The 25,445-nt window shown below is 41.3% G+C and overlaps 2 protein-coding genes and 1 long non-coding RNA gene across 3 annotated transcripts in view; 1 reads left to right on the forward strand and 2 right to left on the reverse strand.

Moving 5' to 3' along the window:
- CPA3 (carboxypeptidase A3) overlaps window positions 1-1,683 on the reverse strand; it is a 28,665-nt gene extending 26,982 nt beyond the window's left edge. The window contains 2 exon segments of the mRNA XM_070072681.1: window positions 1,388-1,463; window positions 1,563-1,683. Coding sequence (XP_069928782.1) covers window positions 1,388-1,463; window positions 1,563-1,630 — 144 coding nt within the window. The 5' untranslated portion in view covers window positions 1,631-1,683.
- Window positions 1-25,445, forward strand: part of LOC103350414 (uncharacterized) — a 259,649-nt gene that overhangs the window by 132,208 nt on the left and 101,996 nt on the right. The window lies entirely within an intron of this gene.
- Window positions 9,209-25,445, reverse strand: part of CPB1 (carboxypeptidase B1) — a 33,149-nt gene continuing 16,912 nt past the window's right edge. Inside the window, exons 7-11 of the mRNA XM_002716588.5 lie at window positions 24,506-24,616; window positions 24,330-24,420; window positions 23,454-23,656; window positions 11,847-11,931; window positions 9,209-9,578 (exon numbers count right to left, since the gene is read on the reverse strand). Coding sequence (XP_002716634.1) covers window positions 9,391-9,578; window positions 11,847-11,931; window positions 23,454-23,656; window positions 24,330-24,420; window positions 24,506-24,616 — 678 coding nt within the window. The 3' untranslated portion in view covers window positions 9,209-9,390. The remainder of the gene's footprint in view (window positions 9,579-11,846; window positions 11,932-23,453; window positions 23,657-24,329; window positions 24,421-24,505; window positions 24,617-25,445) is intronic.

Raw genomic sequence — 25,445 nt, forward strand, 5'->3', positions numbered from 1 at the left:
TTTCCAGCATGGTAGCTGATGGCAGAGGAAGGTATAAGGTGTTCTGGAAACATGAGGAGCAACCCAGAGTGAGCCAATGAGAAGTGATGGACAGAGAGGACTTCCTGCAGGAGATGCTGCCTGGACAGGGTCTTGGAGACTATGTAGGACCTGGCCAAGTGAAGAAGACAAACACATTCCTCATGAGAAAAGATATACAGGGCCAGGTGGCTGAACTCTTGATGTCTATGGAGCTTGAAGGGCAAGAAAGAGGGTGGGAGGACAGGAAACTGAAGAGAATGAATGACTTCAAATGATATACCAATCCCAGTAGAAAACACTTCTCCAGTGGTCATCATGGAGGGCTGCTTTTGGGTGCCACCTGAAGCTCATTTAGTCCTTAAACAGCCACAGGGAGTAGAGATGGGTATTAGCCAACAACCACAGGGAGCAGGGATGAGTATTAGCCAACAACTACAGGGAGTAGGGATGGGTATTAGTCAACAATCACAGGGAGTAGGGATGGGTGTTAGTCATCTTTAGCAAAGGAGGATTGAGATCCAGTAAGGTCCAGTTGTTTACCCAAGGTAGAGAGCTAGTGCAGAGCTGGGATTTGAACCCCAGCACTTGGCTCTGAAGAACATGCTCTTTCCCTGGTAGGCTGCCCTCCAATAAGTAATAAGCTTTAAATGGAGAAAGGTGATTGTAAAGTTTTAGAGGGAGCAATCATGTTACAATGCAGGCTTGGCCTTGTATGAGCTAGGACTGGAACCATGAGCTCTTGGTCATTTGATTGACAGTTTCTGAACTTCAGTTCTTTTCTTTCAAACCGGTTAAATTATGATGCTGACATGGAAAATCTGTTAGAGAGTTTGAAATAGCATATGTAAGGTGGCTGCCACAATGTACCTTAGGTACAGGAACTGCTAAATAAATTATACGATTGTTTTAGCCTGTTGGACTTTAAAAGACTGTTCTAATTTTTAAGAATGACCTTTTAAAATGCACCCACACTTGGAGAAAGTCAAGCCTTGATATTGGCCAGTATCTCAGCATTCATTGTTAGTTAGGACTTGAGCAGAAATTATGCCATCAGAGGAGATTGGGGTGGGAGTGGGAAGAAGGAGATGGGCGTAGGCAGGGTACAGCAGGGATTAAAAAGAGGTCCTGATCATGGTGTTGAGAATGTCCCTTGACTTCACAATTTTACCTAGAAAAATCTGTTTGCAAGGTTTTAGGGAGGAAAACAGAAGTGTAATCTGGGAAATATGTGTACAATAGCCCCCACCATTCATTTCCCCTTTGGTTAATTATCGTTAGCCACATGGGCATTTAAAATAAAATTTAAAATGAAGCAGCTTTTAGAGAACAGCAAGAAAAGATTCAACATCCTTCTAAACACCTTTACCTCATTGGTGTTGGCCAAGTCTTTTAAGATGTTTGCTTGTTTTTCATCCTGGGGCTTCACACGGAGCACCTTGTCCCTTTAGGAAGGCGAAAGATGAAAACTTTGTGAGCTGCAAAGAAACGTTTCCTGATCTGCCTTGCACACAGAGACAGGAACAGAGGACAGCGAGGTTTACCTGTCAAAGCGGACAGGAGCGATGGCCAAGGTGGTCGCGATCAAAACCACGTGCAGGATGAACTTCATGGTTCTTCGCTGCCTGCCTTGAAACCCTCTGCCTAAAGCTTTTTGCCTCAGCCTTTCTCTTGAGTGGCAGCTGATTTCCTCTTTGCATGCTGTTCATTGCACTGTCCCTGCCCCCTGTCCCTGACCTGCAGGGGGTTCTATCAGTTGGGGAGGGAGAGAACAAAACGCTAGCACTAAATGCCCATGCTACTCCTCTACCTTTTACAGTAGGGAATAGTTCCACTTGCAGAAAGGGGAAAACAAGTCACTTTAGCAAATACTTTTCTCAAATGAGCAGACCTATTGTGCTCCCTGGGCTGGGATTAGAATCCGGTTCTGTTTGTTCTAAAAATTCTCCTCTACTGCTGTGCTTGTAACTCAAGGATGGAAGGAATGAGCTTTAAATTTGTAGATTTTGTGGTGATCATTCTTTTGCCATGTTTTCTCTTACCTCTTTTTTTTTTTTTTTTAAATAAAGAAACAAACATTGCTGAAAAAGTGAGAGCACTCATATCCATAGTCCTTTCCCCTTCTCTTTCCTCCTTTGTCAGAGGTAACTTTGATTCCTTTAAAATTAGTTAATTAATTTGTAAGGCGGAGTGACAGAGAATAGGGAGGGAGGAGGAAGGGAGAGAGCGAGAGTGAGAGCGCGAGCTAGAGCGAGAGAGAGAGAGAGAGAGAGAGAGGAAGAAAGAGTTTTTCCGTCTGCTGGTTCACTCCCAAATGACAACACAACCGTTGGAGAAAGGCCAAGCTGAGGCCGGAGCCGGGAACACTACCTGAGTCTCCCGTATCGTAGCAGGAGCCATCACCTCTGCCTCTCAGTCACATCAGCAGGAAGCTGGATCAGAAATAAAGAGGAGCCAGGGCTGGAACCTACTCTGATGCAGATGTAGGTGTCCCAGTGGCAGTTTGGCTTGCTCTACCGTAACACCTGCCCCAGTAACCGCGAATCTGAAAGCAATTTGAGGCTCCTCAAGAAGAAGAAAATATCAGTGCTCTAATGTTTACTCATTGTACGCTGTCCTTCAGAGAATGGATGTGGTAGGTGCCAAATAAATGTTCTTTGAAAGTTGAATTAACGAAAGCCATTTGTAGGCCATATAAGAAGTCTCAGGGGCCAGGGATATTTAGTCTTGGTTACAACTCAGTTAATTATGAATTATCTGAGAGAACAACATTTTACTCAGACTTGTAGGTAGCCTAACAGAGTGAGTGAATTTATCTAATCAGAAAAGAGAATTTTATTTTAAAAACTACCTCTTCAGACAGGCAAGTATATAGGTGGTCATATATGAAACTTCAAAGAGTCACGGTTGATATTTTTGTTATCAAAATGATGTTGTTGAAAAGATCTCCCTATTGTATGTACAGCAGTGATAACTTTTCCTCATCATCTGATGCGTGTGCAATAAAGCTCAAGAGTTTCTTTGAGACTTCAGAGTCTTTGTGCCCTAAGCCTGAAGATAAGGAACAGGAGTTTCTGCAACTGCCTTCATGTTCCTGAAATTGGACACATTTATCAGCACTAGAAACTACCACAATGAATGCTTGCTCCACTGCTGTACATTTGATCTGGACTCAGTGAAAAAACAAGATCCTGACTTTGGGTTTGGGCAGATACAACCTCAGACTGGCTCCCAGACACTAGCTGCATCACCTTGAGCAGGTGGCTTATCCATTCTGCAAAATGGGGATTCAGGGTGACTGACCAGTGACCGTGAGGGCTGAATGAGAGAGTGTATGTAAGGGAAGCAGAGCATGGTGTGTGCTGCAAACCCTAACTGTGTTCTCCAGGCAGTTGTCAGGTTCTAGTTGGAGACTGACAGTTGGCTACTACTGTGCTGCAGGACGAGGTGTATCAGCACGTGTCACCTGGCAGATTAAAGTGGGGACTCTGACCCTTAAGGATAAAACAGCTCTTTGTATTTGTTTCAATGTAGACAACTTCAGGAAAAAAAATTTTTATGTTCTAACTTTGCTGTTTGGAGATTTATTTTCTGATTGTAAAAGTTACAAATGTCCATTGAAAATAGTTTTGCAAAACACAGGAAACTTGAAAGAAGAAAAATAGAAATCTCCCTTGATTCTAGCATTCTGATGTATTTTCTTGAAGCCTTTTGTGGTGGGACTGTTTTTAATAGGGAAGACTTCTACATCTGTTTTTCAGAACAAACAGGACATTTTTATTTTATTAGGGAATCTAGATGAGTATATGAGGACTTTGGTATCTCAGGATGAGACTTTGATGATAAATAAAAGTACATCTTAGGATTCTTAATATCTGTTGAATATTGACAATTCTGTTTCTGGAATAGGATATAGATGTGTGATGCATTTAAGATCCCTTTTCCAGTCCTCTCCAATCTATTTAGCCTTTGAAGAAAAGCACAATAGATGAATTTCAAGAATGTTCCTGAGCTTTTTATCAGAACAAGTGCTTTTCTTGGCAGGCATAGTTCAGTACAACCTTATATTACAGCATCAAGATTTATAAAAGGTCTTGGCATGTGTCTGGAATAGGATGAATAGTTGTTGGCACCATATCATTTTAAGATTGACTGTGTAAGACTGTCATTCTGTGTGATGCTTCATAGGTTAAATTAGTTGCTTTAAAAAGTAAAGTTGAATGCTTCATACAGGAATAATTTTCCATTTTTCTGGAGCTTTGCACTCTTAAGATTTTTGTAGCGTGTATAGATACTTCAAAAGGGTCATGGAAAAATTGAATGGATTATTTTATTTTGGTACAAAAAATTGAAGTTGTATATACAAGGGGATCTTCAAAAAGTTCATGGGAAATGCATATTCTCAGGAGCTAAGCATGGATTTCAAATATTTTGGGGCCAAAATAAAATAATATTTTAAATCTACTTTTCTACACACTTTTCGAAGTACGTTCATGTTTAGTTAAGGTTTAAAATATCACTTTTTCAAACTATGCTTCCCTGTATTGTCAAACATTACCATTGCAAAAGAAGTGTCCTAGAAAATGGAAGTGAAAGTTTTCTTGTTATTTCATTGAATATGTGAGTGTATGATTCAGGCAGTGTCAGACCTGGTAAAGGGACAATGGCTACTTGCTTGAATGAGATGTCCTAAGAACCTCATCAAAACCCCATTCAGCCCCCAAATTAACTCATTAACTTGTCACAGTTCTTCCTCTTTGACCAAGTCACATAGGTCAGTTTGAAAAGCAGATGAGCACTTGGTATGTGACTGTACATATATAGGAATTCTGTAATTCACATCAGAAAACTAGTCTTGCTGTTTACTGGCCACGTCATTTGATAAGGAGAGTGTCCAGGGGCTATTCCTGTGCTGCTGGTTAACTGTGGTGTTGCTGTGGATTTGTTCTGAGAGGAGGAACGTGGTGGGGGCAAGAGGCACAGAGTCACAACACAGACACTGGGAGTCGGGTGAAAGTGGGCTAGTGGCGAGCAGCGCACAGACTCATTTATTTCAGTTGGTACAGTACCTTATATAGCCGAGGCAGCCAGTCTGGTCAAGGGGCGGTTGGTGGCTTTGGGGCATGAGAGGTTGGAGCTGAGGGAAGGGCTCTCAGGGTGGAAGGAAGTTAAAGAATGTGGGGTTGGGGGGGGGGGTCATGGTGCCATTTTGGTGCAGTAGGCTAAGCCTCTACCTGCAGTGCCAGTATCCCATCTGGGTGCTGATTCAAGTCCCAGCTGTTCTACATCCCATCCACTTCTCTGCTAATGGCCTGGGAAAGCAGCAGGAGATGGCCCAAGTGCATGGGCCCCTGTACCTATGTGAGAGACCTGAAAGAGGCTCCTGCCTCCTGGCTTCTGATCAGCTCAGCTCTGGCCATTGCAGCCATCTGGGGAGTGGACCAGCAGGTGGAAGACCTTTCTCTATGTCTCTCCATCTCTCTGTACTCTACCTCTCAAATAAATAAATAAATCTTTAAGAAAAAATGAAGGGGAAGAGGTGCCCTCATACCCTGGGGCTCTTAGGTGGGCAAGGCTGGGTTGGGGGGTTCTTAGGTGTCGGATCAGCCAGGCAGGAGGGCATCAGCCTCTGTTGCCCTGGAGAGGACTAAAGCAAACTTCACTCTTTGTTTTCCTTGGGTTAGCTTGGGAGGGTGGAATTCTCAGCCACTAGCTATTTCGGTAGCAGGAATTCCAGCAAAAATGTATGTGGGAAATTTCACCTGCAGGGAATTTTAAATAAGGATATTTGCATCTTTGTTTTCTAGTTCCTTATTCTACTTAAAAATTCCTTGAAATTTAGAGAAGCCTACGTCTTCCTAATTTCTGTTGGAGAGTGTTAGGCTGAGGGACTTAGAGTGCTTTTTATGGTTTACCCACTGGGCTTCTGTGCTTCGGATGCAGTATCTCTGAGTTAGGGGTTGATGTTATCTGCCAGTGGCAGGGTAAGGGAGCACCCTGTGGACCAGAGATGTAATCATATACTTTCAGCAAGATAATCAGGTAACTATGGTTGACTTTTTTTTATTTAATTTTTATTTATTTGAAAGGCAGAGACACAGAAAGATGTAGAGGCAGAAATGGATTCTTCCATCCACTGGTTCATTCCCCAGGTGGCTGAGACAGGCCAAAGCCAGGAGCCTGGAGCTTCTTCCAGATCTCCTATGTGGGTGCTTGGGCCCAAGAACTTGGGCCACCTTTTGCTGCTTTCCCAGGCACATTAGCAGGGAGCTGGGTCAGAAGTGGAGCAGCTGGGGTTTCAAACCAGCGTCCATATGGGATGCCAGTGTCACACACTTTTGAGGTTTAACCTTCTATGCCACAGAGTTGGCCTCTAGCCCTCCAGTTTATATTAGTTAAATATAGTGGGGAAAAATAAGTTAGCTGAATTACATCTATTTAAGTTATCATCAAAACTACAGAAAAATTAGCAGGAATTTCTTTTTTACATTTAAAGATCTCTGTTTCTTTAAGTAATATATTATTAAATTATTTTGAAGTTGATTGCTTGACAAATTGTAGCATCTACACTGCTACCATCTAGTGGACAATTAATGAAATTAATCACTCCAACTTAACTTCCCAATGAACCATGGTGTCTTCAAGGGATTTATCTTCCTTTTTTTGAAAAAGTTTATTTATATTTATGAGAGAGAGGAGAGGGTGAGGGGGAGATGTCTTCTGTCAGCTACTTCGCTTTCCTTATGTCTGAAACAGCCAGGGCTGGAGCAGGAAGAAAGCCAGGAGCCAGGAACTCCAAGTGGGTCTCCCATGTGGGTGGTAGGGACCAAAGTACTTCAACTATTACCTGCTTCCTCCTAGGGTGTGCATCAGCAGCAAGCTGGATTGGAAGCAGAAGCAGGACTGTTATGGAAATTTTAGCATATTATTTTTATATGGAATTCTATTTTCATTGAATCTGCATAGAAAATGATGAGCTAATATTTTGTTCTATGATTTTCTAAAAAAGATTTATTTATTTGAAAGGCAGAGTTACAGAGAGGTAGAGGCAGAGAGAGAGAGAGAGAGAGAGAGGGAGAGAGTGAGAGAGACAGAGATTTATTTATTTGAAAGGCAGAGTTACAGAGAGGTAGAGGCAGAGGGAGAGAGAGAGAGGGAGAGAGTGAAAGAGACAGAGAGAGAGACAGAGGTCCTCCATCCACTGGTTCACTCCCCAAATGGCTGCAATGGCTAGTGCTGGGCCAATCTGAAGCCAGAAGCCCAGAGCTTATTCTGGGTCTCCCATGCAGGTACAGAGGCCCAAGCACTTGGTCCATCTTCCACTGCTTTCCCAGGGCATAAGCAGGGAGCTAGATTAGAAGTGGAGCAGCCAGAATTCGATCCGGCACCTATATGGGATGCCGGCGCTGCAGGTGGCAGCTTTACCCACTATACCACAGCACTGGCCCCTGTTCTATGATTTTAAAACAAGAAATGCCGCCACTTTACAACCCAAATACATACTATTCTATCTTAAAGCTTGTTTTCAGAACAATGCTTTTCATCACTAGTATGTACAGTTCTAAATCTAGAAAACATCAAGTTATGTGTGATGTACAACTCACAGAGTGGCTTTCCATCTTTCATGACTTCTAGGCAGTGTCCCTGCCACCTCTTGTCTTACTTCCAATCTGCTTTCTACTCCGGACTAGTTGGTGCTTTAAAAAAGAAACAAAAACTGCAGCCAGCATTGTGGTATACTAGGTGAGACTACTACCTGCCACACTGGCATCCAGTATGGCCACCGGTTCCAGTCTCGGCTGTTCCACTTCTGACCCAGCTCCCTGCTAGTGTGCCTGGAAAAACAGCAGAAGATGATCCAAGTCTTTGGGCCCATGCACCCATGTGGGAGACTCAGAAGAAGCTCCTGGCCCCTTGTTTCAGCCTGCTCAGCCCTGGCTGATACAGCCATCTGGGGAGTGAACCAGTAGATGGAATAGTCTCTCCCCCCACCCCCAACTCTGTCTTTCAATTAATTAATTAAATAATTAAATAAAAAGAAGACTCTGATCATACATTGTCAATGGATTGCCATTATTCTTAGAGCAATGTTCCAAATCATTAACATGACCTCTAAGCACTGCCTGATATGGTCCCCAGCCCTGACACGTGCCCCTCTTCTATTATCTAAGTCCCACTCTCAGTGGCTTTCTTCTTCTTCTTCTTCTTCTTTTCTTTTTTTTTTTTTTTTTTTGGACAGGCAGAGTGGACAGTGAGAGGTAGAGAGACAGAGAGAAAGGTCTTCCTTTGCCATTGGTTCACCCTCCAATGGCCGCTTCGGCCGGCACGCTGGGGCCGGCGCACCGCGCTGATCCGATGGCAGGAGCCAGGTGCTTCTCCTGGTCTCCCATGGAGTGCAGGGCCCAAGCACTTGGGCCATCCTCCACTGCACTCCCGGGCCACAGCAGAGAGCTGGCCTGGAAGAGGGGCAACCAGGACAGAATCCGGCGCCCCAACCGGGACTAGAACCCGGTGTGCCGGCGCCACAAGGCGGAGGATTAGCCTAGTGAGCCGCGGCACCGGCCTCTTCTTTTTACACCTGAATAATCATAGGCTTGGGACCTGTGCAGCTCATGGTGACTCATTTTTTTCAGGTTATAATGCTTCCTGAGACAGCCTTTTCTCCTTCATCAGGTAGGTAGACTTTTATATGTTATTTCTGTATAGTCCATTCAGTGCTTATTTGCTTAATGCAAACTAAATCACTAATTATTAATTAATAACTAATTAGTTAACTATCTGTTTAATGACTGTCTTCCTGATGCCTATACATCCAATGAGGGCAGAAGTGTTATCTTTCTTTTCCTTTGTTCTGTATTCAATTGCATAGCACAGTTCTTGGCATATGGTCTACAGCTCATAAAATAATGTGAATGAGCTGCAATGAAAGCTAAATCAAGATGATGTCTTTTTCATCCACACTAGGTTTTGCAATTCTCAATTTCCATTTCTGTTTCTTCTTACTGGTAAGCCTCCCTTTATAATGTGTCTGTTTCTATACTTGGTCAGTGTGGGTCAGTCCCAGGCCACAGTCCTGGGCCAATCCTGTGCCAATAACGAATGACTACATTATTACCTATGCACAGCTTGCTACTCACTTGTTCTCACCATACCCCATCCCCCACCAAAGAAGTAGACAATCTTTCAGGTGTTCCCATTAGAATGCTTGACTTTTATTCTGATCAATATTAAAATATCCAAGTAGTTCATAGACCCAGAAGCCTAAAAGAAAGATTGAGATCTGCAAAACATCCAGGCAAACAAAAAGAATAATTCAGGAAAGAAAAGAAGTGAAAAATGAGCATTTTTAAATACGGATCTCAGCATCCTCCACTAGTACAGGTGTTCCAGGACGTAGTTGGCGATGTGCTTAACTGCCAGCAATGTCTCCTCACAGGTTGCCTGGATCTGGGATTCAGGAAGTGCAAAGCCGTATCTGCCTGTATCCCGGAGCTCAAAAGTGAAGGAATATTTGATTCCTTGATCATAAGCCCAGTCGTCAGAGCCCCCAGCAGCAGGATCTGAAATGTGCAAAGAGCAGAGATAAAAAAAAAGAAAGTTTAAATCTAGAAAGCATTGCTAAAAATTGTCAGCTTCCTTTCATAATTACAAATGTTTCACTGTGCAAAATATTCTGGGTAGGCCAATTTTCTAGTAAATTGGATCATAAAGGATTTGGGGAGCTATTTTAAAGAAAATTGTTTAATCTTACCTCTATACCTGCTTTGTGGGAATGATATGCTCAATTCTCTAGAAAGTGTGTAATTTGTAATATGAAATTCTCACAGTCCTTTTATGTTATAGTAAACAAGATTACATAGCATATTAATTGATAAATATCAGTTAAGGTATTTCAAAATTTCATGGAAAATGGAATAGAAAATAAGTTTATTTTGCTGCAAAAATGTTGAAATGCATACATAGTTTTCTGGTAATCCACATTTAATACATTTTCCATGATCTTTTTAAAGTTCACTTACACTATGGTTTGGACATCAGTTTGAATGTAGAATATTCCCCCAAAGGCTTATGTGTTAAAGGCATCATCCCTAACATCTTAACGGCACTAAGAAGGTGGACACTTAATCTACTTGTGATGTTTAGAGGCAGGGCCTTTAGAGAAAGAAAGACTGGATAAGGTTGTTATAATGGAGCCTCATGAGGGCATCATGGTGGCTTTATAAGGAGAGGCATGGTGCTCCCTCTTGCCAAGTGACGCTGTGCCTCACCTGGGGACTCTGTTAGCAAAAGCACCATCACCCGATGCTGAATCACTGGGGCTACTCCACCTTGGACTGTGAACCTGCACATCCATGAGCTGCAGCCAACCTCCTCCTTTCATGGGTACCTTGTGGCAGGTATTTCACTGTAGTAATGAAAGGCTCACTAATGTGTAACTTCCAGGAAAACAAGGAAAGCTTCAGGGAGTAATGAGAGGAGAGGACTCTAAATCCCATAAAACTGAGCTGAATGAGGAAATCGGAGCAGCTTGAAGGCAGGGCTGTGCCATTATTTTGTACTTTCAGTGTGTTTACTGGCTTATGCTGGCATTTGTTCAGTTATTATCTCATTCAGTAAAGATTCTGTTGTTACTATCACGTAGAATATGCATTCAGTAATTATTTATCTTTTTATGTATTCCATCAATGACTATATAGCCCCCAGTGCACAGCAGGCCATGGGCTCAACACTGGAGAGGTCAGGATAAAGGGGAGACACTGCTCCTGCCCTCCTAAGGTTGGCAGAATGATAGGGAAAAAAAAAAAGGTAGTTGAAGTAGTTTGAATAAAACATACAGGAAGCTCAATGTTTGACGAGGCGGGTTATTTCTGCTAGAATAGCCTTAAGTAGACAGTATACTCCTCTGCATCGGAGCAGTATAAGGAACAATAAGAATGCAGAAAACTGTATTCTATAAAAACAAAAACATCAACAACCCAGCCACTTAGGCCTGGAGCCTTCCCAGCTGCACTGGAGGCCCCTTGATGACAAGCCTGCATCTTTTCCTCATGTATCTTTCTATTCATTTCAGAACTGGGGCAGAAAGAAATCACTGGAAGGCAAAGGAAAATAGAAATAGAAATGGAAAAGGAGCCTTCTCAAAGAAATCTGGACTCTGTCATATCCATGGCCTTGTGGCCTGGCCCCTACCTAACCCTCCTACTTCCTCTCTTTTGCTTTCTTACCAATGGACTGGCAAGAGGGATTGATGTCCACCCCTTGAAGCTGGCTTGCGCATCAAGTAGCCATCAGACCTGTGATCCAGGTAGCGTGGAAAACGCTCCTTCTCCCGCATTCTCCTGGCGATGAGCCCTCCTGATAATGTGTTTCCATGTCCTCACTGCCATCACTGATACTGGTGGGAGTGAGGAGGGGACCTGGGTTTGTCTGGACATGTTCTCTCCTTGTGCATCCTAATGTCAGTCTCAGCGCTTAGCACCTGCATCCCAGTGGACTGTTTACTTCCTGCTTCTCTGCTGAGGGTTCTATGGAGACTGCTCTGGTCTTTCTTCCTTTTTCTTTTAGCATCTAGTGAGGTTCTGGCACTTGGTAGACGCTCAATATTCAGAGATCAAACGTTTCTGATGGTTGAAAGAATAGGAATATCCTCACCCCAGCCCTCTCCTTTTTTTTTTTTTTTTAACAGACAACTGAGTACTTATTTTAGAAAAAAGTGCTGTGCACCAAAAGCCATATGCTTTACATATTCAGAAAAGAAAAGCTCAGGAAGCATTTGTTGGCTTTTTAGGCACATGGTTTCTTTGCACCATTCTGAAGCCAAGACTCACAGATTGTTGTAGCTCCTGGGCCGTATGTGTACTTGGTGCCATACAGGGAGGTAAGCTGTTTAACAGCAGCTTTGGCCAGGGCATCCTGCAAAAGAACCAGCAATAAGTAAGTACGTGAAAACACACACTGCCAAATAAACACCCCTCCCTCATATTATTTTTAAGAACTTAAAGATGTTTATGTCACACTTGGTGTTAGCATTTTATACTTCAGCATCCATTCCAGTTTTCCCAGCTGACTTAGTCTTACAATCCAAGAGATTCTTGTAGAAGGGTATCTTCCCTAATGTGTGTTCCCAAACACTCACCCTGAGCTTCTGTCTCTTGTCCCTGAAGCTCTTAAGAGGAAAACAGAGGGCAAAGGGGTCTTGTAACTGGGCAAATGGCTAAGACTGTATCTACTTTGCAGGCAAACAGATAAAAATCACACACACACACACACACACACACAACCCCAAGCAAAGCAAGACAACCCAAAAACCACTTGGCAGTGTGGTAGGTTGTAAAGCCAAGATGAACTCATGATAGGATTTTATGAATTAGTGCAGCAGTGTCAGGGACTACACAAAAAAATGATTGCATAGTCAGTGCCAGCATCAAAGTGCTTTGCAAATGGCACTTCCAAGGCTGTGGGATAGTTCCAGCTTGGAAGACTTTTTAAGCCAAAATTTCGAGAACATTCATTCTATTTCAAAAAGCAGACTATGTGAATCCCAGAATCGAAAAAAAGTAATGAGTGTTACCTTATGTATATTCTCTTCTTAGAAGTGGCATCACCTTCTCACCTCCAGCCCTCTGCACCCAACTGCTAGGGAAGGGCTCTCTGCACCCAGAAACCCTGCCCTGCACAAGTCCACTGACATACAGCCTATTTAAATAAGCACTTGAAAAGCAAGGCCTGACTCCTCTGGCTGGGGAGTACAGATGTGAAAAACTGGTTGTTTACTACAGGAGAATTAGCTATAATTCATTCTGGTTATGAAACTGGCCTTATTTCATACTTTGGCATCACACTTACTTCTTGTCCATATGCCTGGAAAACTATGATGTTGATGAAACAGGGTAATCCAAGTTTTACAAAGGAGAAACTTCCCTTAGTCATTATTCTATTACTAAAATCAGCTTCATAGAATCTTGGGTCAAATTGATGAGCACAAGGTTGTAAGATTTCAATGGCTGTATTTCATCAGTCAAATGACAAATTAGGAAATTTTAAACACTATAAAAAATTTAAATAATGATGTTCTGTTCTGGTCCAGTGGCCTGATGCCATCAGTTTCCTGGAACTAACCCTGTCTTCTCAGTTTTGGGCCAGCCCCTTGAAAAATTAGGGTTCTATTTCCCTGTTTCCAAACTGGTAAGCTAAGAAATGCTTTCTCTTCCTATGTGGACTCTTGTGTGCTACCATCTAACTGCATTGCCCCTGGTGCTCAGTTTTATCCTAACCAAGATGCTGGAGTCAGACTGTCTCCTGACCTTCAGGTAGGCCCTTATTTTCAGCTAGAATCAGAATAATCGATCAACATGGCGTGAGGCTGAGAATAGATTTAAAGCCATCTTTTAGAGATGTGGATTGTGGTGAGGTAATAGTTCTTTTGGTAGGGAAGCAGTATGTTTTCTACTATTGTACAATTTCTTTAATCTGCTCTCCATTGGTGAAAAGCTAGTTACTTTTCTGCAAGGTAGAACCTCTGACCCTAAACATCTCTTGTTCCTTGCCTAGCTGCCTTTGCCGGCTTTCACTTCTGATCTGTTCTTTTCTTTAGGCTTTGAATTATTATTTTTAGTTAGTAGAAATATAATTCTTCAGGACTAGTGCCAAAGGTGAAAAGTTCTAAATATGAGAATTTCCAAATGTGGAAGATTATAAAGGTAAAAGATATAGGCTTAACAGACATTATCTATGAAACAGATGCCTCAGTTGGCCTTCAAGTTCCTCGACATATTTATTGTAGTAGTATAATAACTGAGTTTCCAGACAAAACCAAAAGTAACTAATGGTACTATGGTCTCTCTTCGGAGTCATCTACTTATCCATCAACTCATAACTACCCATAAGGCCACACAAAAATTTCAAATTGCTTTTCCTCGAACCGTGCTCTGGGCACGTGAAGTGACACCTAAGCACTTTTTAAGCCTTCCTAGGAAATCTTTAGGAAAAAGCTGCTGTCTTTGATTCTGCAACAGTGTCTAAGATTGATGTTCGCTTGAAGAGGCTGTTGCTCTGTTCCTGCCACTGGCACGCACAGAAGGACCATTTAGTTTGTGCTTTAGCCTTGGCCGTTCTTGTCCTCAGTTGCCTCCCCCTCATCACTCATCTGAGGGTCACCTCACCACCGTATCTACAGTGGCTCTAAACCTTTGATTGAAGTCCAACCTTCTCTTTTGACAAGAGTCACGATGCATGAATCCCAGCCTTCTCTCTTCCTGTGCATCCCCTGTTCTTTCTGCGGTTCCATTTCCTGACCTGCTTACCTGTTCACCTGTCCCTACCTCTCCTTACATCTATGACTTTGGTCCCATGGAGAATTGTAGCTGTTCTTCCAGATCCAGCTGCCGTGTTACCTCCCATGTGAAGCTGTCCCCGGCTCTTCCAGGGAGCATCAGGCCTCCCCAGTCCTTAGTAGGTACTCACAGATCTCTGAGTTGTTGTCACTCTGTGCTGGTACTCTGTGTTTTGGTACTGCTTCCTCTGCCCAGCACTGAGCTCCTTCTGAGAAGCGATCCTTGGCTATTCATTTTGTACCCTCAGCAGCCCAGCTCCTACCTAGCAGAAGGTTGATTGAGGCCTGTGCTAGGCCTAGAGGCACTATAAACAGGCAAGATCTGGATGGGGCGGGAAGTGCCAAGTTCTGCAAAGGTTGAACTGTGACCCACCTGTGTGCAGACTGGGGCTGCTTGTGAGGAGGGCAGCGACAATAGACGGGTTAGCACATGGAGGCACGGATGCCTTTTATGTACTTTACTTGTTTTTCTTAATTAACAAACAAAGAAATCTGAGGACTCTTTTTAGCCCTTTCAAGGCCAAGAGACAAAAAAAAAATAAGAATAGACATTAATCAACTAAAATATAATTTAAAAAATTCCAATTATCTTAACAAAAATCCCTGGAATCAGCGTGGGTCTTTTCTTTTGCGGAGTTCAAATAATTTCACAAATGTTACTCATTTATCTTCCTAACATTATCTGTCCACATTTCATCACCACAGAATTTTCTAGCAGAATGGAATGCTGTGTGGTGCAGCACGTGCAGTCTTCCAAACAAGCTGGAAGACTGACCCCTGCCAGGAACTATAGAGAGAAAGGTGTGCTTGCGTCTGCTAAGACGCTCTAGTGGTAACTCCTTTCCCCTGTACATTTCCGTACAAAAGGACCAAGACAAATGACAGGAGACCCAAGAACAACACTGCAGAGAGCAGGGTCCACATCTTGAATCCTCAGTTAATGACACTTTCTACACTACCTGCCATGGGAGGGACATTTTATATCCTTGCTCAGTGTGTTCAGAAAAACCTAACATTTACATAAAACCTTGGACTTGACAAAGGGCACTTGATAAGAGCTAGATATTTTTATCCCCATTTTACAGATAAAAGAATTGAAACTCAGAGAGGATAAAAGAACTTGCCCAAGGGCACATAGCCCCATAAGTGGCTGACTTGGGCTAGGTTCTTCTTTCTTTAAATCCTGTGCTCTTTTTTGCTTCTCCTTGTGGCCTTGGAATACTTCAAAAGAAGTGTTGCTGGAGCTGGCTTTACCGATTGTAAAGAACAGAAGGAAGCTAAATATAAATCAGCCTCAGAGAAAACTTTGCTTTTAGTCAAGGCCAAACATGCCCAGCCTTTATTAATCCTTAGATATGAGTTTCCTGACACATCTTATGCATGTTCTCTTTTGTTATCTGTTTCCTTAAAAAGAGGCCTTGGTCCTAGAGCAAAAGACAGAGACTGAAATGTCACATCTAGCTGAAAGCCCTAGAGACAAAGGATAAACTAATGTCATGCTTCTCCAGGCTCTGGGCTCCAGGGGCCTGGGGAGATGAAAAAAGGGGGTGTTCTTCTCCCTTGGCCTGCGCTCCCAGGTAACACATGATAAAGAGGCCCCTGTCTTGTGACCGTGCAAGTGGTCCTCATTCCAGCCTCCAGGTACACAGCTGGCGTCACAGCTGTGGCTGCCTCTTCCAGTCTTCCAGGGGCCCCTAATTACCGTAGAAGAAACCAAAGCCCTTGACTATGAGGTGTGAAACAATTTAAAGGCACTTTTTGGTGAGTTTAACCATCGTTGAGGGTCAGTGTGTGATAATGGGAGCATCAGGATCATCTCTAATTATAGTGTCCTTCCTTCTGCTCTGGGATAGTGGGCAACTTACACCAAGGGACCAGTGAGAAATTGAACTCTCATAATTTTGGTGCAAAAGGAAGGCTCTTAAGATTTGTGAGCAGGCTCTGAGGAGAAGGCATGTGGGACTGGAAGAAAGAAATGTGTTTCTGAAAGGAGGCTCTGCGTGGGAGCCAGGGATAGGGGTTAAGGACAAGCTGGGTTTAGGAGAGCCCACTAGTTGGGTGGGAATGCGGGAGCACTTTTGCTTGAGATAAACCAAAATTTTTTGTTCGACTGATCTGCATACATATTTTTAAGCTCTTTCAAATTCACGGAAAATGTGAAGCCTGAGTCAGCAGCAGTTGCAACGTCCAGGGAAGTTCTGTTTTGTTTTTGGTGAAATTGGTGCTTCTCCCATATAAACATTACAAGTGAGTAATGTATACAGGGATGTGCAGGGGCTCTTGTGCTCAAGCTATGCAGAACACTGCAAACTAATTGTGAGGAGGGTGTGAAATCCTGTGAAAACCAAGAGTCTTTGGCCAGGAATGGGATTTTATTCTTATCTTTATGTAAAGCAAGGTTTTTCAACCTCTGCGCAGATGGACATTTTGGGCCAGATAATTATTTGCTGGGGGGGTGGGGTGGGGTGGGAGGAGGGGCCTGTCTTGTGCATTATGGGCTGTTTATCAGCACAGATGCCAGGAGATCTCCCCCACAGGACGATCAAACCCATCTCCCAAACACTACCAAATGATCTCTCAGGGCAGTGATGGGAGGAAAGTTGGGGGGAGCAAAATTAGTCCAAAGGAAACTATAAAATATGTAATTGTGGTGAATAAGTTGCTTTTTAGGAAAATATTAAAGTCAAAGACAGCTGGCTTTAAACATCTGTGCTAAGGCCTCCTTTTTAGCAGATACACGTTTGCTTCTTCCAGTCCCACTTGCTTTCTCCTCAGTGCCCACTGATAGACCTTATATACATAGAAGAATACTTCACCAGTTAAGGTTGCCAGATTTAGCAAAAAATACAGGATGCCTCATTAAATTTAGATGTCAGATAAAGCATGAGTATGTTTTCAGTATAAGTCCATCCCATGAAATATTCAGCACACACATGTAGTAAAAACTATTTGTTGCTCATCTGAAATGCACAGTAAGCTAAGAGTGCTATGTTGGACCTGGCAATACTGGTTATCACAGGGTCTGTTCTCATCTTCAAGTCCCTCTCTATCCGGGCATCATACTGACCAAACCTCACGCCCACTCTTCCCTCACAAGAACATCCAAAATAGGCTGATCCTCTGCCTCTCCCCTATTCAACTCCTTCATTCAGTACCTCCGTTGCACATTGGCTGGTTCTTTTCTCTTAAAATGCTTTAGTCCTTCTACTGCCCCCAAAGTCCTGCCCACACTTCCAGGCTCAGAACAAATTGCATCTCCCCTCCACAACCTTCATGGAATAGCTCCAGCCCTCACTGCCATTTCCCTTCCCTGAGCTTCTATGATGGAGCTTAGTTGACAACTCCTGTCCTTCTCCTGTGTGGTTCCTGGTATCTGAGTTTCATCATCTCAATAGAATCCTAAATTCTCTGTGGCAAGGACCATGGATTATGGTTAACACTGAATAGGTGTTCAATGAAATTTCTGATAATTACCTGCTCAGCCATGTCCTCACCAGGCTCTACAGGAGAATTTTATTAGGCCAGGAAATCACTTAGAGTATAATATAATGGTAAATCAGCAACCAGTTCTTTGAAACAGACACTCTACTGTTGCCATTAGAAAAAATTTTCTTTTAAATGAGACCAGGCATTCTGAGGAAATTCCTAAAACAGATAAATTTTGTGCTTTGAGCACTGCTTGCCTTAGTGGCTAGTAGCCTGCATGACAGTGAGGCTGAGGCCTTGCTACTCCTGTTATTAGGCAAGGACATTGTGACAGCTGTGATGGGTGTGTGCCTGGCTCTGCAATTGTCCACCTCCTAATCACAATATTTATTCCCTTTGATTTTTATTTTTATCTCTAATCATGGCATTATATCTAGAGTTGTGGCTTCTATCTTGGTGGCTCATTAAACAAAACTTTCTTTAAGATGTAATATGTGTGGGCTGGCACTGTGGTACAGTAAGTTAATCCTCTGCCTATGGTGCCGGCAACTCATATAGGCGCCAGTTTGAGTCCTGGATATTCTGCTTCCGATCCAGCTCTGTGCTATGGCCTGGGAAAGCAGTAGAAGATGGCACAAGTCCTTGGGCCCCCAAACCCAAGTGGGAGACCTGAAAGAAGCTCCTGGCTCCTAGCTTTGGATTGGCCCAGCTCTGGCTGTTGCAGCCATTTGGGGAGTAAACCAGCAGATAGAAGACCTCTCTCTTTCTCTCTCTTTCTCTCTCTCTCTCTTTGCCTTTGTCTCTGTAACTTTGCCTTTCAAATCAATAAAGAAATGTTTAAAACAAACAAACAAACAAACAAACAAAAGAGGTGGTGTGTGAAGTGCCACTGGACTGGAAGGTGTTAGAGTTTAAGAGCAGGTTTCTATCATTTGGTCACATAGAATAATTAGAGTTACTGTCTTCTTCCTCCCGATTAATGAGTATACTTCCATCAGAAGAATGGGCCAGAATCATAAAGACTAGGAACCGAGCAGGGAGTCATCTCTGCTAACCAGAGGAAATCCTGAGCAATGTCTAGGGGCAAAGGTAATTATGATGTATTTTATGGGCTTCCTGATGTTTTCTGCTGAATGTTCTTCTGCAAGATAGTTACGAAGTACTAGGACAGCATAGGGCCACAGAGATGTGTATGTGTGTGTGTGTGTGTGTGTGTGTTTGGATATTGGGCAACCTAGAAAAGTCTTCAGAAGCCATAGCTCTAGACACAGAACTAGCTCCACAACTAGTGTTGGCTTAGCCAAAGTTTCTTGTTTCAGTTGGAAAAGAAGAAACAGAACCAGATAATTCCTAAGCTTTTCCCAGTTATACGATTCTGCGTCTCCAATGCAGAGCGATGGTACAGGACGCATGCTGTGTATCAGCACCTTTGTGCAGTGTATTCTGCTTTCCATTTGGTTCATCTGGGGACTGGGACAAGACACGTGGTTGGGTATTCTGCTGGCTTCCTACTTTTCACTTCAAGGTGGCGCTATTATATTACTATTAATAGCAGAGTTATGTAGGTGTCTTGGGGATAGGAAGGTGAGCCAAAGATTGGGTTTTATGCTTAGCAAGTGCAGCAATATGGCTAGGTTTGGGGATCTTTTCCATTATGTCTCCCAGATTTTATTTTCCTCTGACAATAAAGAGGGCACACAGTTCAATGTGTTATGCTTTAGATATTTGGAAATGTTAATATCCCAACCCTCTTTTTCTAAGCTTTAAAATTTCCTTGGAAGATGGTGATAACATTATATTGGAGAAGTCTACACTGAGGCACTATACAGGTTTATGAAGCCACTGGAAACTCATTGTGCGTTTTGCTTTATTTCTTTAAACAATACAGAATGGCTACAAGCAGTAATGAAAAGCATTTTGTGTATAAAATGACCATATTGTCCTGGGCTTGTATTGCTCTACTCAAGCTGGATTTTCTGGCAATATTCTTTATAATCTATGTAATTACTTTTCCTGTTCTTTTACTTCCCTGGACTGTACATTCCCATCTCTGCCTTTCTTTCCTCTGAAGGTTGTCTCATGATATGAGCAATTTTGAGGCAGTCTATATGTGAGATCTCTTGGAAATGAAGCCACATAAATTTTTATCAGGATTCAGATAATAAAGGATTGCTGCTTATGTATGTTCTAAATTTGCTGAAAATTCTAATATAAGTACAAATCAATTTGCTTGAATCTACAGTCTTATTCTCCTTGAAGCATTTTTTTTCTGTAAATGTATTCTTATAAGATTTATAAGTGTAAAGAGAAATAAAAATCATATGTATGCCAATGGTGAGGCCAAATCCTGTGTAAGACGACATCATAATGTATCCAATAAAAAATGCTCAGTTTTCTCAGTTATCTATAATGTAGTAAGATACCAGGAATTCATCTTATTAATCCTTTACTACCTTTGCTTTCTGCAGCAGGGACAGCTTTCCCTACCCAAGAATTAATATAGAGGCATTCAATTTGGATGGAAAATTCATCTTTCTAGATGAAAATTTAATTTTTCCCCTTGAAATCCTCATCACAAATAAAAACTGTGAAAACTCCAATATCTTTCCCTTTGAGAGACTCAAATTCTCTTTTGACTCTACATGTATTTGTAATTACACCATAATTATAAGCTTATTATACAAAAATATGCTTTGGAAGTAAGTGAATTGGAATTATACAAATAAGAAGTTAAAGGATTTCTAGGAACTCAAAAGATTAAAGTTGTTTTGGGGTGTCAAACTGAATTCAGATATAGAATGAATTAAGTAATCAACTAACATTCACTTTAAGCCTTACTAGTGGCATTTAAATATTTCTTTTATGAAACCAGGCCAAACTATAGAAAAAACTATTTAAAAAAGTTATTAGAAATTAAAGTAACTTAAGTCATTGAGTATTATGTAAATCTAATTAAATTTTGCATTTTAGTCATGTAACATTTTTATCATGCTTTGGAAAAACAAGAAGTAGCATGCCTTCTTCCCTGAATTTATTAGTTCATATTAAAAAAAATTCAGGATAAAGTTATTTTGTGGTTTGTGCTTTTATTCCTTTGATAATAGATTATGAATATATTACTTTGATATCTTTATGTTTATTCTAGTGCTTTATTATTTGGAATTCAAAAACAGGGTCCTGTGTTGTGTCTCACCAGTTTAAGCCATCACCTGTAGTGCAGACATCTCATGTGAGCACAGGCTGGAGTCCTGGTCACTCTAATTCCAGGCTGGCTCCCTGCTAACGCGTGGTGACGCAGATTGGGTTCCGGGCTCCTGGCTTAAGCCTGGTCTAGCACTGGCCATTGCAGCCATTTTGGGGAATTAACTAGTGGATGGAAGATCTCGCTGTTAATTTTGCCTTTCAAATAAATAAATAAATATACTTTTAAGGAAAATTCAAAAACAATTTTGAAACACTAGATTTTGAATAGTATCTCTTTTTCTATTATTTTCCTTTTCTTGATTTTAAATAAAGAAGCGGTTCTTAGGGAAGAGTCTTGGTGACTCACATTCTGCTTGGAACATTTTCTCCCCACTAGAGACACAAATGAATTGGCCCATTAAACTGGCTGACTCTGAGTCTTGGGTTTTCTCCTGAATAAAATTCTCATGGAAGGCAGCAGGGATTATTCATGAAATTCCCAAGGCAGAACTTATTTGATTTTCCTTTTTTTAATGGATCATTTGTAGACTTTTTGGGTAGTCTAATACTAGGATATTATTGCATGTGGTGAATAGCAACAATGCTATTTGATCATTATCATTCCTTAAACTTATTCCCCCCAAAATAAAAGATACCAAATCTTGGCAGAGTGGCTTGATTCCAAAGAACACTTTGAGCTTTTCTGTTCGTATGATCTTTTAGTATTCATGTCTAAGGCTTAGTGCCTTGCAGACTGGATATATTAATCATAGTTACATTTCATGTGTTTTACAATTTTAGTTTTGATATTTACATTATTAATTTATTAGTGTTTAGCTATTATGGCTTTTTAATTTTCTCATGTGGTACAATTTAAATATACCCACATGAATTAAGCAAGCTGTATACTCCTTCTTCCTCTCTTCTGTTGCCAACACTCTAGGATAGAAAGGAGACACTGACCATACCTCTCTTGCTGTGACTGCAGGACTGTGAGCACCCATTGGAAACACATACTGAGCATAACTGAAAAACTGAAATGTTTAGTGGTCTAACATTGTTTTATTTTATTTATTTATTTATTTATTTATGTATTTATTTATTTTGACAGGCAGAGTGGACAGTGAGAGAGGGAGACAGAGAGAAAGGTCTTCCTTTTCTGTTGGTTCACCCCCCAAGGGCCACTGTGGCCGGTGTACCGCGCTGATCTGAAGCCAGGAGCCAGGTGCTTCTCCCGGTCTCCCATGGGGTGCAGGGCCCAAGCACTTGGGCCATCCTCCACTGTACTCCTGGACCATAGCAGAGAGCTGGACTGGAAGAGGAGTGACTGGGACAGAATCTGGTACCCCGACCAGGACTAGAACCTGGGGTGCTGGCGCCATAGGCGGAGGATTAGCCTAGTGAGCCACAGTGCCGGTCTATTTTTTGGATACAGATAGGGAAAACGGGAAGGGTTTTTAATCTTTTTTTTTTCTTTTGCCAACTATTATCTATCAGTTTTCGAGAAGAGTGGGTAATTTTTCTGTTTTTGCTCTTCACAAAATGTTTACAGCATTACATGTCTTATTTGGTCCCTGAAAGACTGAATCTCAAAGCACAAAAACATTTGCAGCTTTTAAAATTACTAGATCTTCAAATTTATGCATCTAGGTAGGCCAAATATCTATGTCATTGTCTAAGTACAGTACTTTTTTGACATAACTGAAATGATTTAAATCTTATATTTGCTCTTTTACATCATTGGCCTCAATTTCTGGCAGCCAGATGTTTCATAAATTGGAAAATATTGTTTGAAGTATTCAGATCTGTTTTTTTAAAAATTGCACATTGATGTGTAATATTTTTTCATGTGAATTGTTATAAAACTCGCACTATTTAATTGCTCATGTGATTATATGTTGATCGTCCAACAAAATTGCTAGTTGTTTTGAGTAGAGATACTTAAATTTCTTGGTGTTATGCTCTGTATCTAGTAAAGACTGAGTCACATCATTTGGTCTTGATTAGCTTCTGTCTCTCATCTGCTCAAACAGCGAAACATTTTTAGGATTTCATGGCTGTATCCCATATCAATCAAATGAGGCAAATTTCTAATGACTTCTAAACTCTGAGTGTCAAATATAGCTCAAAATGACTTCACCAAATTGACTTTGCCAAAGATTATGGGTGCAACCTAAGGAACTTTGTCTATTACCCCAATCACCTGAAATCATCCTGTGTGTCAGTTTTGTGATGATGCCATAGGAAATGGAGCTATTGTCATTTTTGAAGATCAGTGAATGAACCAGAGGAAGGTCCATTCCTTGCATCAAAATACTATATCTTTTAGCCAATATATACAGCCATCCCACAAATCTGTAATAATTTTTCCACTTCCACTACCAAAAATTAATAGAAGAACTTTTAGAAGTTGTTATTATCTTTTTTTTTTTTCTGGATTAGAATTTAAAAGTCTCACCATTGGCATGCCACGTGCACTGTCATGGCTACTTACCAACTCAGCACTGTTTGAAGGGAGTTTGTAATCATAGGAGTAAGGGTAGAGCAGCAACTGGGAGTACGAGTGGACTGTTAGATATGCCTTGATGGTAGAGAGATTTTTGCGGATGAAGTTGGCCAGGGCCTTGGTCTCTTTTTCAGATTCAGGAGCAGATCCACAGTACGTGTCATCACAGGGGCTTTTAGAGGCTCCCAATTCTGGAAAAATATATTATCAATGACAGACAATGACCTACCACAGTTCTGACAGGGATTTTTCAAGCTTGGAAGTTAGGGAATTAAGAATAAACTGTTTTTCATGGGAGTTTTTATCATCATCTTCAATTACACATGTATTATAAAGTATGTATACATTTAGTCACATGATTAGGATGGTATGTTTTACCTAACATAGTAAGAAGTTGCAAGGGAGATCACCGAGTAGTCCTTGTGTAATTTTACACAATGAGACCATTACAGGGCAAGAAAATGAATATTGATAATGGGGGCAAACTATCTCCACAAGAAATGCTCTATTACTGTGATCATTCTTGCATCACAGTTTTATTTAAATGTTTATTAATTTAATGGCTCTCTCTAGACATTCATTAGACTAGATTCTCTGGGTTGTACATGCTGTGAATTGTAGGATTACATCTTGTTTGTTCAGTCTTACATTTCCATCATGTGGCACTGCTGGGAAAATAGCTGAGTGTCTGACATATTTTTGTTGAATGAATTAGTAAACGGTTGTGTGTGCCTTTGGAAAGTTAGAACTCTAAGACATACAAGTTTGTAGGTTTTCTAATTTTACACACTGCTGTGTTTTTAATGTATTTTTCCTCTTAAATTTTTCAACTGATGTATGCAAACTAGTCAGTCAGATACTTACTGCACCAACCAGCATCAAAATTTCTGTTGGGATCCACACCAACACAGGTAGTTCCTGTCTTGGTAGAGCGGGTCTTTCTCCACATTCGGTTCTGAAAGTGAATTAGGTAGTTAGGACAAGTATGATAGAAAACGGTTGATCTTAATTTCATCAGTTCTCAGTCTTGGTTCATTTACCTTGGTCCAGGTGTAGACGTAGCCATCAATGTTGACCACAGGAAGGACATAAAAGTCTAACTCGTTGAGAAGCGTTGTCGTGAGAGTATCTTTTCCATAGTTGCTAACAGCCTGTATGTGAATGACAAAGCAGAATTTCATGGAAAATGGAATTTGCAGTGCTGGTAAAATGTACGTAGATGAAATGAATATTGGCTTTGATAATGAGCACAATGTCCCTTACTGAGGTAGACAACTTTAGCATTTAAACAGCTACAGCAATTGGCTACTGATATTTTTGTTTAAGACTGTTGTCTTCAATTCTTCTCTGCTTCCAGCATACTTCTATTTCATCTACAAATAATTCACATACTTACTATGTTTGATTCTAATGTTTTACTCTAAAGATTTAATAAGGTTAATGACTTTCAAATAACAAAAATACTAGCTTCCTTTGAGATAAAAACTATGTAACTTTTTTCCAAAGGTAGTGCGATATGAGCATAAATCCTAGTGCTAGTAATTAAGGAATGTTTATGAGAGAATATGCATGTTCCTGATGATATATCAACTATAAACTGGGTTATTTTCTATGAAACTCCCTATAGATGATCTTACTAGAGGGAGATTCGAGCTTGCAAGAAGAGTGAGGCTGCCTCCAATGATTAAGTGAGCCCACACCAATGGATTTGGGGCAGCTCTCCCCAACTCTCCAAGCTGCATAATGATGGGGGTCTCCTTGTTCATCCTCTTTCTTGAGGAGGAATTTCTGCTAAGGGACTGGTTCTCCCTGTTAAGTAATGTGGACATTTATCTAAGAGTGAAGGACATCATGCCCATTAACTCTGTTCCCTTAGTTACAGCCCCTCCATTCCCAATCATGTTCAAATGAAAGTAAATCCTTCTTTGGACTGGCTGGAATGAACTTTACAATGTAAAAGTCTTCTGTGTGTGAACAGTT

Source organism: Oryctolagus cuniculus, chromosome 4 (genome assembly GCF_964237555.1).
Source record: "Oryctolagus cuniculus chromosome 4, mOryCun1.1, whole genome shotgun sequence".
Lineage (NCBI taxonomy): Eukaryota > Metazoa > Chordata > Mammalia > Lagomorpha > Leporidae > Oryctolagus > Oryctolagus cuniculus.